The sequence below is a fragment of the Temnothorax curvispinosus genome, unplaced genomic scaffold (genome assembly GCF_003070985.1).
Source record: "Temnothorax curvispinosus isolate PA1 unplaced genomic scaffold, ASM307098v1 QBEX01007734.1, whole genome shotgun sequence".
Taxonomy (NCBI): Eukaryota; Metazoa; Arthropoda; class Insecta; order Hymenoptera; family Formicidae; genus Temnothorax; species Temnothorax curvispinosus.
In genome coordinates, this window is record NW_020217514.1 from 2,681,137 (window position 1) to 2,698,841 (window position 17,705).

At 35.6% G+C, this 17,705-nt stretch overlaps 1 protein-coding gene across 6 annotated transcripts in view; it reads right to left on the reverse strand.

Annotated features, from left to right (window-relative positions):
- LOC112457364 (chondroadherin-like protein) overlaps positions 1–17,705 on the reverse strand; it is a 96,884-nt gene continuing 79,179 nt past the window's right edge. For 5 of the 6 annotated variants that reach the window (XM_025020364.1, XM_025020368.1, XM_025020365.1 and 2 more), the window contains 7 exons: positions 11,425–12,029; positions 9,354–9,576; positions 8,976–9,115; positions 8,561–8,713; positions 6,486–6,666; positions 6,266–6,405; positions 1–5,912 (listed from right to left, as the gene is read on the reverse strand). In XM_025020364.1, the coding sequence (XP_024876132.1) occupies positions 5,647–5,912; positions 6,266–6,405; positions 6,486–6,666; positions 8,561–8,713; positions 8,976–9,115; positions 9,354–9,576; positions 11,425–11,788 (1,467 nt within the window). In that variant the 5' untranslated portion in view covers positions 11,789–12,029 and the 3' untranslated portion in view covers positions 1–5,646. Of the gene's footprint in view, positions 5,913–6,265; positions 6,406–6,485; positions 6,667–8,560; positions 8,714–8,975; positions 9,116–9,353; positions 9,577–11,424; positions 12,030–13,562; positions 14,591–17,705 lie in introns of those variants that run through there. The other variant, XM_025020367.1, reaches the window with a different exon arrangement.

The window sequence follows — 17,705 nt, forward strand, 5'->3', positions numbered from 1 at the left end:
TTTCTGCTTATATCATTTTTATTCATTTGAAAGTTTCACATATACACGTTAATCGTTAACGACATAATAAACAATGACATATAGACATTATAGAATTTGAGTAGCGAGTCGCGAGTCGATAAGGGAAAAAATGTCTCATAATACATACATATCACGTAATAGTTATCATATAATGACCATATATATTTAACATTATGTATAGACATATACAGACGAAGTTCGTGTATGTGTGTGTCACATAGTAACCATATATATAACATCGATATAACATTAGGCATGGTTTAATCTCGTGTACGTGTGTTCGTTTAGATATTGCGTGTACAAGTATACGTATCTAAGAGCATTTATGCGGAAAGATGTAGACGCGTGTGTACATTGATTCAAGAACTAATCTTTCTTTATATATCTAATTCCACACGAACTTTATTCTTATGCACGTAAGAATTACGTCTTTTATCTATATAATCTATATAGAAGACAGTGAAGAAAGGGAGATGAGAAAGGCTCGTAAAAGTATGTAAGACTAACGTATTATGTTTCGACCATGTAGGTGGCGTGTTTATAATAACGTGTTTATTCCGTGTACTCGTGTGTATAGTGATGGTATGTGTTAACACAGATACGAGGTTTCTGGGGTCGTGCGAAGAAGCGACGTGTAAGCGAGCACCGAGATTACAAAGATAAATCCTTCGTTCGATAGTTAAGCTCCGTTTATCGTCCTTACGCGCGGGTGGGACTGTCGATAATTTCGTTAACACGTCCCGCTAACGCACACACATGCGTATATAATATATATGTATTTATATATATTTTATATATAGGTATCATCGTGTCTGCACACATACGCGTTTACGCGTCTTCAGGGTATCGCGCGCTATTAAATGAAGTAAGTATGGCGAGCCGGTCGTGCGCCCGTCGGGCGTGCCGGTAACGATCCGACCACATTGTAAGACGCTGTACAAAAATATCCGCTTATAATAATTAGTAATAATAAATCGGCGCGCCCGACAAGTCTAGCGCCGGCTCCCAGCGATATGTCTCGACATGGTTCTGCGGGCTCGACGTCCGGCGATCTGTAATCCTTTCAGCCGCTGATAAGTGTTCTTCGCTGTGCAATGCCCATGAAATGTTAGAACTCTGAAAACGATTCCTCCCCCCTCTCGATTTTATTCAATTATTATTCAAGTAGAAGTATAGAAGATGTAGACAATTCTATATGCATTGTACGCGTACAGTACCTTTTCATGTATAGTAATCAGAGCATTTTAACAGCGTATATCGTTATAGTATTCAGCAGAAAAGATTAGAGTCGCACAAACTCCCGTTTTCGCTTTTGTCTCTAAAACTTGTCTAAAGATATGTCCTAACATCCGAGCCGGAAGTTCTTCAATAAAGCAATCTTTTGCGTGTATGAGCAAATAATCAATTTGAATTAAACTCTTGCCATGACGATGTCTTTGTTCTATTTCAGTTTAGTAGCAAAAAAAATAGACTTTAGAAATAGGAAAAATATGTAGAGTAAAGAGATAAAAAGCTTCAAGTAACTTAAAATATTGGAGAATGATTGAAATACAAAATGCTTAAAAGGCGATTTAAAAGAGCTCTTTTTATTACATTATTTCTCAACTGCAATTTGTTCTATAATAGCAAAGTATATTTTTTAAACTTCTGACTCAGGTAATTATGCTATTTCACTAGTTTTACTTTCATCTCTATCAACTTTTTTTTATAACTCATTACCGTTCACACACTGCCGTTTTCTCCTTAATAATCATAATTGTATATAGATTTTAAGGTAATCGCAAATATGCTCGTGATTTATTCGCATGTAATTATGAAAAGAAGAAAATTTAAAAGGTCGTGCATTAGATATGCCTCGTACGAATCCTAAGCTAAATGTAGGGCCTGCAGAGGATCGCATTCGGCGTATCATTAATTTTTATTATCTAACGTATTAAGATTTAATGTAGCAATCACGAGTACCTTTTATTCAGATCTTAATCAAAATAAAAATTTTATAACTGACAATAAAACAAAACAAAATACGAGTAGAAAGGTAGACTTTGGGGATTTAAGTGGAAACCAATTTTACAACGCCAGTATGTGCCCAGCAGTTTTATACTATTATCAATATAACTTCTTAGAAAAAACATTTAGTGCATATATGTATATATAAGAGATATAGGTATATAATATATATCTTTTATAATCGTAAAATAATGCACAATAATATATATATTATATGTAACGTACATATATATGTATATTATATATATGTATATGTTAACAAATAAATTCTCTTAAATCTCGTACTTCACGATATGTATACGATCTTTAGTCGTTATAGCTTCGTCAAGCCTTAAATCGACTTAGTTAATCAATTTATCTTACAAGTAGATTTGGGCGTATAAATGATATGTGTATGTGTGTATGTGATATCGTCGCGCGTCTCTGCCTACGTATTCGAAAGGGAAGATCTTAGCTCTGCTATTGCTCGTCAGATTTTAACATTTATTTTTAAATTAGGTAAAATCTTACAGTTATACAATACAAATCCCCTGTTTCTATTTCGAGTTAAAAAATTAAAGTAAAATATCTCAATGTTTTCATTTTTTATATAAATTATTTTGTTTACGTAAATTTTTCTTACTAGTTTGTTGAAGTAATGGACTCACTTAATTAGAAAAATGATTTTAATATTTTATATATGAAAAATATTGGTGACGAAACTGTTGTAGTTGTGCAAGGTTACGTATTATTTTTCATACTGAACCGAAATGTGGAAAAACCAAAGAATTCAGATGTTCTCTGAAATGTTAGCTTCAAAATTCACTTTCGAAAAGAGTTCGGCTTGACACGCCATATAACGCATATCGGTGACCTTAACATCCCGCTATACGATGTTTGCACTTTATAATAATGCCTTAGGCTTAATTCTATCTTATTTTCATACGTATCGAATAGCAAAACACATGTTACTTTCTGCGTTAGCACTGTGATCAGCACTACGTCCTGTGAACTACATCCCTCGTATCAATCGGTCTCCCGCACGATGTCTGCGCTAAGAAACGCGTTCGTCGCTGAATATATTCGCTTCGAACGTTTTTCGAAGCGAAACACGCCAAGTGTATTCTCATATGCCACGATCTTCCGTATATAAGCGGAAATTATTGTTAACGGACGGGAAATATTTTAAACACAACTGACAGATATTATGCTTTAACTATTTGTATCTCGTGTCTCGTGATCGTCGCGAACACGTGCATCGCATACGTTTCCTTCTGTAAGATGATGCAATTTTAGTGCACACGTGAACTGTCGCGGCGGCGAAGTAACCGAGTCGTAAAGCGAGCGCAACGAGGCGTTTGAATAACCGCGTTTGTGCTCTACCGGCTTTGACAAGTGTCGGTTTCCTGTTGAGAGTATCGTTGGGAGTATTACGTGTCATCAGCACAGTCGTTATCTCATTTCGCGCGGTCGGGTCTTTGCGAATCGAGTTAAGTATGGGGGCGATCTCAAGATGTTAGCGACTACCGCGCGGGGACATTCTAGCAGAAAACTTGATAAAAGATAAAGTCCACGAGCGTTATTTTCTTTTAATTCTCGATTTTAATTGATCCATTTTATTCCTTGATCAATGTGTCTTAATTAATAAAAATTAATAAAAATTATTCATATTATAACGAATTTAAGCAAGAAGATCGAATGACCTACTTTCTGACAATTTATTTCTTATCCATTTTATTCCTCGGTCAATGTGTCTTAATTAATAAAAATTATTTACGTTATAACGAATTTAAGCAAGCATGTCTCGAATGACCTACTTTCTGACAATTTGTTTCTGATGAACATAAAATGTTATAACCGTCCGGATAATTGCTGTAAATTTCTAAGCTGAAAAAGGTTCTGAATAATTAACAAAGACTAATACCCAATGACGTCGAAATCTTGGAAGATCGTGGTGTACGGAAAATACCAGCGTGCGGAGGATGTCGACTATTCGCAGCACTGTGTTCAACAGGAACGCATTGATATGTATATAACGAGTGGCCCGGAATCTGACTTCCGGTCACTCAAATCCGCTAGTGAGTATACTACGCCTCGCGCCGCGAGCTTAACGGATAACCACGAAATAATTGGCAACGATGCTGATATGTAACGTTCCGGTGAAGAAAACTCGTGCGCTCCTCGCGAGCGAGAATTCTACGGTCCACTGATCGATCGATGTGATCGACGTTTGTTCCTAGCAATCGCTCAGATCCTATACTATCGAACTACATAACCGAGTGTGATACCTTGTTATCCAATAAGAATTAAAGATATGTACTTTATTAATCTTTATTTGGTGAAAGTCTTTTCGACGAATTATCATAAGCAACATGAGGTTTGCAAGTCCATTGCTTGCTATAGTTGCCATATGACTGTTTGCAATTCGATCGTAAAGCATCTGAGGGTTCTATAAATAACAATGACATTATTAGAAATAAATCCGTCGCATAGCAAATGTATCTCCTACACACTGCTCGTTATATTAATATCTAGCGGTCCTGCAATGTCTGGTGATTATTTATCATTTCGACATGCGGGAATTGAAGGGATTGCTCGTGATACTCTTACTGCGATCTGACTTACCGCAACGATTAACTTTTTAACACGATCATTGTACTTTCGAATTGTATTTCACGGGCTTGATCAAACGCGGCGAATAAATTGGACTTATAGCTGAACATGAATTTATCACGAGAATTGGAGTCATATTACGGTATCAAGGAATTTAGAAATGACACTGAAAAGATGGATATCGATTCGATTATAATCCAAATATTTCGGCAAATTTTCTTGCAAGCAATAAATAGATTGTCGTGCTGATCGAACCGAGTGCTCGACAAGGACCATTCCGGTGACTGGACTGGAAAAGAAAATAACGCGGAAACGCCCGGAGAATATCCGGAAAAATTTAAAGTATTCAATTTTCTTAAAAGATCGATTGTCGCGGTTACCAAACGTTATATGATTGTCCACGCGGGATCGCATCGCATGAACGCGTGTCTGCACAGAAAAGCAATCGTCACTATACGCATAATATACCTCTCCGCACACGAAACAGACATATGTCCTCGCGTGCCTCCTGGGAAATAAAAAAAGCAGCTTTTCAAAGGGCAAAGGAATCAATCATTCCTACCCTCCGCTTCGATCGTAGCAATCCGCTCGAATAGTAATGCTAGATGCTTCTTTTGTCAGCCAGTGTTCAAATTTTGTTGTGACAAACGGACATCGTGATAATGCACCGACTTTTCGTGTCGTAACTCCCTTGCGCCATTTTCATAACAAGCCGCATCTATCTCACGGATGTGTTAAATTATTACGCGGTAGTACATGATAAAAGCGTTTCAATTTCTGCAAAAGGATGGCTATCATGGAATCGTGACGCGTCTCCGCTGTCGCGTCACGATTACCTCGAAAAGCAAGGAACCCTTATTCTTTATAGAACTGAATGACGAAATCGAAAATTTATAATAAATAGCAATTATGAGTTACTATAATAACAGCTTGATGAAAACGACACATATGATTATTAATCGTTCCTTCGACACTGAAACGAAAAGTCGACCGTCTGTCATCACGATGCCGCGCATCTTTGCGGGATTACACTAGAACAGCAGTAAGAACAATCAACGGTAATGTCACGTCGACGTACATTCTACACCCAGTAGCTGACGAGAATTTCCCGACGTTCTTGCCCGTGCAGCCCATCCTGTCGAGCGGGATATTCTGCACGGAATATTCACGATGTTCCGTAGGCATCGTACAGACTGTCCGCTTCTTTGACATCATCTCGTCGTCCTTGTCGCGCAAACTTCCAAGCCACGCCGCGTACCATCGTAGCTCGCAGTCGCAAATCAAAGGGTTATCTGCGCGAGAGAGAAAAACGGAGCGGAAGAGAGACGAAATTAATAAAATCGCACGAAATGAATTGAGCTTGCTTTCTATTGAAGTTTGCCTTTGTTAAAAGTATAGCTTTGACGAGCGTGATGCTATTTAACTCGGTGATTACTTTAAATTTTCAATAATATTTACATGCAGTAAGAAAGATATTAATGACTTGTGAAATATATTTCATTTGTTTAAATTAAGTACTAGAGACTTAATGGTATAGATTCAAACAAAAGGAGTTAATAAAAGCTTCGGAATTATTATATATTTGACTGAGAGAAAAGCAACGTTAGTGTTAAATGTTAAATAAAAGGAAAATGATATATGTTACCTGTCATATCGATGTGACGGAGAGTATCAACGATGTTCTCCGTCACTTCTTCTGGGATATGTGTGAGTTTGTTGTTCTGCAAACTTAGAGTTTCCAACGAATTAAGATTTTCGAATACCAGAGGCGGAAGTGTTTTGATCCTGAAAAGATTATGTAATAATTGAAATGCCCTTTAACTTAAATTTCTAAGTTGTATATGTGTGAAAGAAAGAGATATTACATGTTTTTTTGTAGATTGAGGAAAGTAATGGAATCTCCGTAGCCCGTGAAAGTATCCTCCAGAATGACGGTAATATTATTTGATCGTAAATCGAGGTGACGTAAGCGATGCAAACGTCGGAGAGCGTCACTCGGTACCGAATGCAAATTATTATCACCAAGACGTAGATATTGCAGATTTTCTAAAATAAAAGATTGAAAATTACATATTAAAAAAACGTATTAAATATATGGTCAAGAGTAAAAATAACGCCAATAATTTCAAAATTCTCTTATTATAAATTTCCATGGTTATTAACTTCTTTGTAAAGGAGTAAATTGATTTTCTCGTATGATGATATGAGTAACGTAATTGAAATAGTCGTACAAGGATACGAAATATGTATATTAGAAAAAGTGGTAGGAATCTCAGAATCTGGCTTGCAGTAGATGGCGTCGTTACGTGAAGAGCATTAATAATAGCTTCAAGAGTTACAACACGCTCAAACGAACTTTTTTAGATGAATTGTAGCTAGTTATAATTAAATCAAGCTGCTCGTAGTAATGAATAAACTCTCGATCGGCAAGAATTTACGCAAGCATGAATCAAATATTTTGTTCGCGAAAGCTTTAATTGGATCCTTCAACATTGATAGAAATAATACATGATTGAAAAGTTCTAAATGGATGGGCTTCTAATAACCAATTTTAATTAAATATTGGACAATGAGTAAAAAATATTTAAGAGATATTTAATAATTATTTTGTATAAGGAAAGAACATATTTTGTGTTATAATATAATACTTTATTAATATATTAGTACTAGCTTGATACCGGCCGTGCTTCGCGTTATGGTGTGGTAACTATTTTAAATAAAAAATCAAGTCGATATATCTCATCGAGCCTAAGAGATATTGAGAAATCCGTGAGAACACATTTTACCACTTTTTATTTCGTTAACGATCGAATTTCTAAAAATCCCTTCTTAATGGGTGCTTACGTTATGGAAGGAATATACTCCCCGAATTTCATGTTTCTAGGTTTAGGGGTTTGGGCTGAGCGTTGATGAGTCAGTCAGTCAGTCAGTCAGTTATTCAGGACATTTGTTTTTATTATATATAAATAAATGTGAAAGCAAAATATATTCTTACAATAGGGACGCTTTGCAATTTAATCTCATTTTGCATTTGCTCTTTGCTGTATGAAATTATTCTAAACAAGATAGAATGCGAAGGTTTTCTTATCCACTATATTCAGATTTCATTAATATTTGTTTATAACGGCGTTTGTGTCTGGTTTAATTATTTATTTCATTGATTGGAAAGCTAACCGTGTTGTGTTGCTCGACTGAACTGTCGATGCTGTACGTTCAGGCACCCAATGCTTTGTCGAAATATTATCTTGATAGTCGAGCGACGAGATGAAAGGTAGTTTGTAAAGTGTCGTTCGCTCGTTTATATCCACGTTCCCAAAGGGAACTGATTGTATCGCCGGCAAGCAGCCGTAACGTGCGGTAGATTTAAATGCTAAGCAGTTGTACCGTTTGCAACGATAAATAAAGTACAACGTGATCTGCAGAGACCGTAGAAATTTTATGGTAAACTGAACACGAGACCGCACACAAATTCTACGGCTACGCCGAAATCGGGAATCAAAACGATTTTCTGGTACAAGTTAAACTACTGAGAATACATAGAAGTATAAACAAATATATGTACTAGTTTAAACTGTGTATATTTGTTTATACTTCTATGTATTCGCAATAGTTTGAATTTGTACCGGTAAATCGTTTTGATATATGGTCGTCGAAATCATACAACTGCAGTATGATTAATATAAAAAAGTGGAACGACACACAAGCCTTAATTATCCCTTCGCACATTATTAATAAAAAAATTTTGTATAACAATTTGTTATACATATTAATCTGTTAGATTTTAAAATGCTTTATAAAAAAAAATCAGTGGATGAAGAATGATATTAATATCAAAGGTACTATAATCTAAACATTTTAAGTACGTAAGTGCTATGTTCGTGTATCCTTATAGTTAACAAGTTAAACACAGTTATATTAAATTGTAACTATATACACTTACCCTCAAGACCGATGAACGCATTGGCATCCACGTGGGTAATCAGATTTCCGTCGAGCTCCAAAGAGTTTAATTGCGTCAAGTGGGAGAATACACGCGCCGGGACCTCACGAAGGTGATTGTGCGCCAATCCTAATGAATCGAGCGCTTTTAATCCTGAAAGGATAAAACGTTTTATCGATGAGCCCATTTCATTTAATTGTATGAAATGCTCGTTACACGTTTATTTTATAAAAGCGCTTTATTTATATGCAGATTGAATATATATATATATATATATATATATACGTAGCACACACATTAAAAAAGACATTGGTATAATTAAAATTACAATTGTTCTGCAAAATGGTTCAGCAAAAACTGAAATGTTAAAAAAGACACGTCTTATGAAATAGAATAGATTAGATATTGATTTTACCTTCAAAATCTCCTTCTGATATGCTAGATATGCGATTCTCTTGCAGTTCTAGTTTCTTTAACAATTCTAACGAATTTAAAGCTTGAGTTGGAATTCTCGTGAGTTCGTTTCCGCCTAAATTAAGTCTTTTGAGTCTCCGGCTAAAAACGCGAGATTTAAAATTATTAAAATTAGGCTAAAATATTAGGACTTATTTTTTATTCGAAGCTTCTTATAACAATGTATAACTTTAATAGAATCACAAATTTAGGAATTAAATTAGCTATTGGCATGCAAATACATCTTAATTTAAGTCTCTTTTGCAATTTTGGGTAAAAGAGCTTTTTGATTTGATTTTTATTGACTTGGAACTTATAAAATCAGTAAAGAGCAACTTACTTATCGAGTCCTTTGAATGCATCTGCTTCTATACTGGAGATCTTGTTCTCATAAAGGGTGAGGATTTCGAGTGTGTCGAGACCTTCGAAAGCTTTACCGTGGATGGCTGCGATTTTGTTACGGTTTAAATTCAAAATCAGGAGATGGTGAAGGTCTCGCAACGCGATAGACGGGACGCTACTCAGCGAATTTTGGGAGAGATCCAGCTGTGTCAATCCAGTTCCTGTAATGAAGTGTATTATTTGACTCTCTGTTTGCATTCGCGAGATCGCTTATATAAACCTTGTAATTTGACCAATGCTATTTTCGGGAATTTCTCAAATTTAATACAATAATTTTACATATTTATTTCATAAAAATTACTTAATTAATTTAATAATACGTATCTAATAAAACGTAGCGTATAAATTTGGAATTCACTATTCATAGTTATGTTTGAATAGAAGGCAAATTTTAAACGTGATACCGTCTTGACTACTATTGAAAAAAATGCGATTATATCAAAATTGTCTTAAAGTTAGCTAAACTTATGATGTTTTATTTAATTACAAAACAGTGATTTCCTATGCATGTTATATATGTATATATTAAAAAATTTTGAAATTACGTACGTATATTTACATATATATATTCACAAGAATGTAAATATTATTTATAAATCTGTTGAAATTATCTTGCATTTTGCGGAAACTGATGAATGGTTACTTTGCAGAGCATAAAATGCCGCACTGACTAATAGTACAAAGTTTCCTTCCTCCTTCATATATAATTAATTTGCTGTAAAACACACGTGAGCGCAAAACCGGTTGGAAAATAACATTTTCTATATTTAATGTACTTTCGACGTTGCGAGTTAATGCAACTGAGTGATGTCGCGCCGAGACGCCTCGCAGTGCCGCATTCTCATTAAGTTCCCGGTATACACGCGATGTCGTTATCTCCGCGTATCTTGAATACGGTAAGTGTAAAAAGAACGTATTTTCTAGTTCCTTACAGTAATTTATTCCGAATCTGGGTGGCCGCAAAGGCGATGTGGCAATCGCGTAAGCCTGGGATTTTGTGAGAAATTTAAAGGCGGGTTAAATTTACATTCGACTTTAACGTGAGTCTTGCGTGACAGGTTGAGTGCTTCAATGTTGGCTTTAATATAAAAATATTGCTTTAATATAAATTGTCCAATAAAAATATTGATTTTAAATTGTCCATGAAAGTTTTTTGACGCTTGAGAGAACAAGTACTGTTTTACGCTGTAAAATATATTACATGGAATGTGTATATAGAAAACTATTACGTGAGCTTCACTACTTCTCATTGACCGCGATACACTTTGAAAATTAAAACGTTGATATATTCATGGCTGACCTTATTCGTGAATTGAGTTTTCTACTGTCTAATTTTTTTTAGAAATTATTTTTAAAAAGAATTCTCAAAATTTGAATATTTGCATGAATGTACTAGATTACTAAAAAAAATTTACGATTCAATTAATCACTTGTCAAATTATCATGAAATGTAAAAATTAATATCTTAACAATTTCTGAAGTTAAAAATATTTAAATATTTAAGCATTCAGTATTTGGTTTGTTATAGCATTTAATTTTATACTCAATTGTAATGAAAATGTTTGTGTGTGATCCGAGGTGTGATCGATAGTAGCTATCCATTATCAAATGACTCTTTAACCTTTGTTAAAAGTCTTTAACCTTTTGCGATCCTATTCGGGTAAATTAAACATTCGGCAATCCATAATGGTTTTTTAAATAATTTTCTGATCCAAATATCAATAACTAGGTCACGCTGCAATAAAATTAAAACGTAAATAAAAAAAACACAATTTGCTTATTTGTGGAAATTAATTCGGATTTCACAAACAAAATTGATTTCATAAATCGTCGTGTTTGTTTTGAACCTTAAATTCAATATATTTTAACGAAACATGTAAATCATATAGATTTCATATATCTCTACTTTTTCTGAAAAAGAGGTGAAAATCTCTTATAGCTTTCTTTCGCGCGTACCACTGATATTTCTGTTTAACTCCGCTATAAGTGAATATTAATCACGCACTCACCGATAGAACTAAGGGAAGATTCCTCGAGTACCGCGAGGGTACTGTTATGGATGGTGAGGTGGCGTATGTCGAGCCCGAGGAACACGTATCCCTGCAACTTGGGCAGGTTGTTATGCCTGAGCCTAAGATAGAATATCACGAGGTTCGGCCTTCCCTTAAGCACGGCCATGGCCTTGGAGATGTGTTGCAGGTCGGTGATCTCGCACACAATGTCCAGGCCGGATTTCTTCAAGCTGCAGTAACAGGGCGCGATCTCGGCATGGGACGGACAGACGCCCTGCGACGTTTGCGCTAAGCTCGTCGCCAGAACGAGGCAGAGCAACCACACCAGCCGCCACACATCCGACAGAGCTTGCTCCCTCATTTTTCGTGCGACTCCACGCTTTCTCCCCCACGACTTTGTCACAATGGCCGACCCTCCCGTACCTTACTTTCGCCCTCCGTGTCTATCCCCCTGGCGTTCACTCTCGTTTTCTGTCGGCCGCACGCCTCTTTCCAATCTTCCCCTCGCGCCGTCTCCGTTTCTGTACCTGCAGCCTGCTACTTAGCCTCTGCTCTTTTCATATCCATTGTTCGCTCTGCCACGGTGTACCAGTACACCGAGTCTGCAAGTAAAACAAAAGCTTGGTAAATCGAAGAGGGATAAGGAACATGTAGTAGTAGTCGGAAACAGGAAACTTGATATAAATACATTAGTCTCTCAAACAACTTTCTTTGATAATGAAGCATAATGGAAAATGTAGCTTGCGCAAACAAGGTTGATTTTAATTTTTAATTGTGACATAAATGGAATATTTCCAGCCTATCTATTATGAATATCATAAATGTCGTTACTCTGTTACGGAAATAATAATGTAAAATGTATGTCGATTCAACAATTTCTTTGTTTATTTAAACGTAATCTGTCTTTTTACAAATCGTTTAAAATACTAGTTAGTGCATGCAGTTACGAAAAATGCCATGACACAATAACATTGCTAAAATAGTGCAATGTTTAGCATCCTTCAGTTTAATATTTATCCAATATCTGTGTAGTTTATATGTAAATGGAAGATGGAAATTCACTGGAATTATTGCTAGCGGAGAATAGCACATACATTCTGGCACGAAGCAATAATGGCGTTACGAGCGGTATTGTAACGCCACTGGTGTACTGCAAACTTATAATACGAAAATATTCATGTATATGCGTAATAAACGTCGACTTATTGGCAGTTACGATAACTGCGCGAAACTTTTATGCAGAGTCGTTAATAACTGTAGTAACTGTAGTAACATTACATTTTAGAGTATTTATTAGGCGCTATATACAACATTGCAATGCAATTAACATAATAATATTTCTAAAAATCTAGCATGTCGAAAACCAGCACAAATCACTCTTGCACCTTATTTATATACGTTTGTTAATTTATATAAGCAGAAATAAGACATTAAAAAGAATTGATCTTCTCTTTTTGGATAGACTTAAAATTTACTTTTTCTACATTAAAAATTTACACAATCCAACAAAGGGATAATTTTATATATTGGAAATAAATAAATTTAATTTATTTTCAAATTTTTTAAAATTTTGATAGGTTATAAACATTAATAGTACTTTATAAAAAAAAGCTATCTTTATTGCTTATCCCCGCGGGGTTTACAAGGCGTTTTTATAAGGAACGTTACCCAAACCTTTACACTACTACCTTTTTTCCTCTCACTTTAACTTTTTGGACCAACGGCTTAACGTCTCTTTCTGAAAGACGGAACCCAGTTTGCTCCGCACAAGAGCCTATCTTGCACGGAGGGGCGCAGCTTCGAAAAAACATTCCATGTTTACATGGCTCTAGTGGACTCGAACCTGGTTCCTCAGATTACGAGTCTGGCGCTCTACCACTAGACCACACTGCCGCCCTAATAGTACTTTATATTTAAATGTGTTAAAATTTTAGTTTTTAACGAGTTTTAATTAAATGCTTTTATTCCAAGAAAGGAATTTTATTTTATTTAAAAAGTTAATGATTAAACGTTTATTATGAAAAAGCCGACTTCGGATTTGATCTTGATGTTATCGAATTTTAATATCAGTGCGTTTGTTTATCTTGTAATAAATTGTAACGCGCCCAATTGCGTCATGAGCAACTTACACTTACCGAGCCATGCGGCGGATACCGTATCTTCTTCTAGCTCGTAATATACTCAACGGAAGACGCAAAATGGAATAACGATGCGTACTCGCGTGATCACTAGGCATCGCTTTTGATATCACTATGTGAGTTATTTCAAGCGATTAGCTAATCGATCACAGGCACGCAACACTGACGTCTTCTCGTACACTTTTGCATTCTTGTTATGGAACAAATATATTCAAGCGATTAACAATATTTACAGATGTCCACGAGGAAACTTCTCGGCCCGTGAAGCAAACGCGCTTCAGCACATTGCAAGTCGGATGTGGGTCAATTCTCACTTCGTGCACGAATATCGAAATCACTCTCCCGACGATGATATCTGGGGAAGTTTCAGGCCACAATCGCAAAGTAACGTTGATATTGTGTAAAACGAATGTGTCACTATTATGGTCGTAGCTCACGATTCCAGTGGTGTGCGTAAATGATTTATTTTCCCGATAAACACCTTTCACCGTAGTCTACGCTCTCTACCTACGCGGCCGCAAACCCGATCAACAAAATCGCCACAAAGCAGACAAAGCTTCCGCCACCACCCACGAAGTAATCACTCACTGCTTCCCCATTTGGTAGTAATATTCACACTGCTGTCCATTCGGCGCAATTGCGCCGCGAGAATCGCCTCGGTATGTTGCGTCACGATGTTATCGTCGTTCGCAGACAGTTATTGACAGGATGTATCAGTGACTCGTTAGCACGGAATCAGTCTCTCGTTAATTTTCCCCGGAAGAAACACATCTGCGGTGCGACGCACACATCGATACACAATTCACTTGAATCCGTCAGTGGAAATGTAAGGCACGATCAACGTGATCCAGGTAGATTTGGTAGTGATTCGGTAATAATCCACAGTAAAGCCACATCAGAATCGATGATACTGATAGCGAAGCTATCGCTAAGACGGTCTCCTGGCCAAGATGCGAAAGCGTTACAATTTGTAGAGCCGAGAGCTCTCTGCTGCGTGGCTGGTGACCGGGTGTCCGTTGGCATTATCATTGCCCGACTAATGGACCCCTTCCGGTACACGGATCATGGGATCGCGACCGCGAGAATACGCTGGCCAACATTATTGTTGCGCGCTTACGATCGCACATAAAGTGTTTTATGTAAAGTGTTTGTAACTGCGAGGGAAAAATAAAAAATAATGAAAAGCTTAATATCTCGATTTATGAGTTTTCCATGTAAAAACATCACGTTCATATATCTCGGCATATTCTTTTTCCGTCTTTGTTATATGAGAAGATTCATAAAGCACTTTTACATTTTTTAGTAGAAATCTTTTTAAAGTAGCAATATCAAAAATTTAAATATTAAGTTATGTACAGTATATTTTTATTAATATACTTTCAATGTTTTTTAACAGCTACGTCATTTGAAAGATTGTATTTGAAATGTGATACTCTGTTTACTGATTCTTTTAATAACTCCAGGATATAGGTATGACGCTGTATATATGTATAGACATTAACAGAAGGATAATGCAAACGAATTGATTCCTTTTTACTTTGAAATGTAAATTTCTCTTTTCACATTTCCTATATGCGAATTTGCACGAGTAATTTCTATATATCAGCGTTGTTAATTCTATAAACGAAACGAATGGATGGATGCAAATATAAATTCATACTCAGGAAATATAAAGTTTTAACACAAATGTCATCAGCAAAATGAATGAGTTCATATTCTGGGCTCTGAAAGCATATATATGGAATAGATATCTACTATATATGTTTGGAAGTAGAAATGTTATATATTCCGAATTCAAACTATTCTATTATTATTGTGTTCAAATTAATATTTTGTAATAACTTTGTATTACTGTTTCCAAGTTATGCATGTTCAAAAACACATCTTCTTATCATCAAATTTATACAGCTGGAAATGACATTAATCTTTCTATATATCTGTCAAAATAATCTCATACAATCTTCCAAATTAATAAAAATGGCAGATATCACTTCCGGATATCAGATCGGATAATTAGTTTTATTTATTATCTAAAAAGACAATTTGTTTTGGATTAATATTCTATTAATCATGTCTTAATCACAGATTATTAAGCCAATCATTGCAGGGAGATAAAAAATAAAGGCAGACGGATATACGTTATTCCGAATAGGCCTTCATACACTCTTTTTGAAATTAGGGTGATAGATATAACATGATTGCTAATTGAGTTCGGTGATTCACAGAGAGGGAGGTATGAATGACAATTTAATGAGAATGACATTTTCGCGCGATATCCCTTAAATTCTATTCTTATTTAGCACAATGAGCGTAAAATTCAAAAAGTTATCGACGTGTCACAGTCGAGAATAAAATGTAGAAATATAATTTATGCGATAAAACGATACCGTCATCGAGATGAGAGAACATAAATATTAAAAAGAAGTGGTAGCAAAAGTTATAATAAATCTCTTTCTGCAAATTATGTCGCGCTGTACGTTACAAAATGTAATACGCTTTTAGCGTCGTGTTTCTCAAATTGTGATTTACGATAAAGCTCCGAGAATAATGTGGGACCGAGAACAGTAATTAGCACATCGAATATTTGGACAAGAGGCGAGGTGCGAGTCCTTTCGGTTAACCAGTTGACGTCGACCAAATCGATTCGTCTTCGCTTGCCCGACAATAGCTTACCTCGTTTTGTTTGTGTAGCGGTTGACATAGAATAAATTGTACAATTTAATGAGATATATATATATATATATATACTCTGCAGTTAAATTGAATGACGTCGACACTTCGATCTGCCCTTCGTTTGCAGCACCCGCTTTTTTTCATTTTTCATGCCAACGCGCTTCGCGATTGATTTTCATCTCGAGCAGAAGAAAGAAAGAAAGAGAGACCGCGAAATCTAATTTAATAATCATAATCTCAAATATTACCGTTTTTTTTTTATAACGCGATATCAAAGAAAGATGTCACGATGCTTTTAACTTGCTATATTAATGTAGAAAAAAGATGCTTGTTCACAATTCATATTGTGTGATCTACAGGTCACACAAACGATTTTATCACATTACGAGTAAATTATCTAATTGTATTCCATGACTGGTGCCTATTTTATTTTTCTTAACAGACTCGAGCAGATGCTTTCAGCTTAATTGTGACAATCAGGTTTGTAAGAAATTTTGTGATATTTTGTCAGATTAGATTTTCATTAATTTAGCGTATGATAGTTCAATTATCCATTGCTCAAATATCTGATAATACAGATCAGAGTGAATTAAGATAAGCTACTATTTTACTCTTTACTTACCATTTTCGTCAATTAACTCGTAATGATTATAGAATGTTTCTCTTCGCCTCAATTACTCCAGTTTTATGTGTTTTCGCGATCGCATGACATGGCCCATAGCTCGATCATGTTTCCGATTTTCCATTACATTGTCATGCTATGATCCTCGTTATCTCACTACGATCAAAACGAGACGTTTTGCAGTTGAATTATAACGATCCGATTCATATCAAATTCTTGGGATGCGGCCTAAATCCTTAGCATGCTTCAGCGTTAAATATATGATGAGCTTGTTACGCTTTATTAGCATACATTGCGCGTGATTAACATGCATCGTTGGGTGCATCGACGCATACGAGGATCGACGTGTGCGTTTGCGTAGAAGCAAATCGATGGCAAATGTCGCATACGATTAATATGCATTACGACCAACGAAATCAAATGATAGAGTTGCTGGAATATTTTTATTGTTTTATATGCTCGCACAGCGATACAATATTGGCTAAAACCTGCCTGCGAATGATCGTAGCTTTGTGGATTCTATGATGAATCCGGGATCCGTATTACATTTTGATTTATTCTCTTATAAATTGTAAATTGTAATTATAGAGAAGCATTTAACTCTTCTGAAAGAGTAGCATATTTTAATCTTGCATGCCCTCGTTTCTCATCGCGACATTTGAATTTAATTTGGACGTTAGGAATTATTAAAACGATTGACTATACGTGTGAAAACGCTAATTATAAATTTAAGATCTCCACAACGTATATTTATGTGAACAAATGATATAATAGGTACAATAGTCGGACAGAATATAGATATACATATACATATACATATACATATACATATACATATACATATA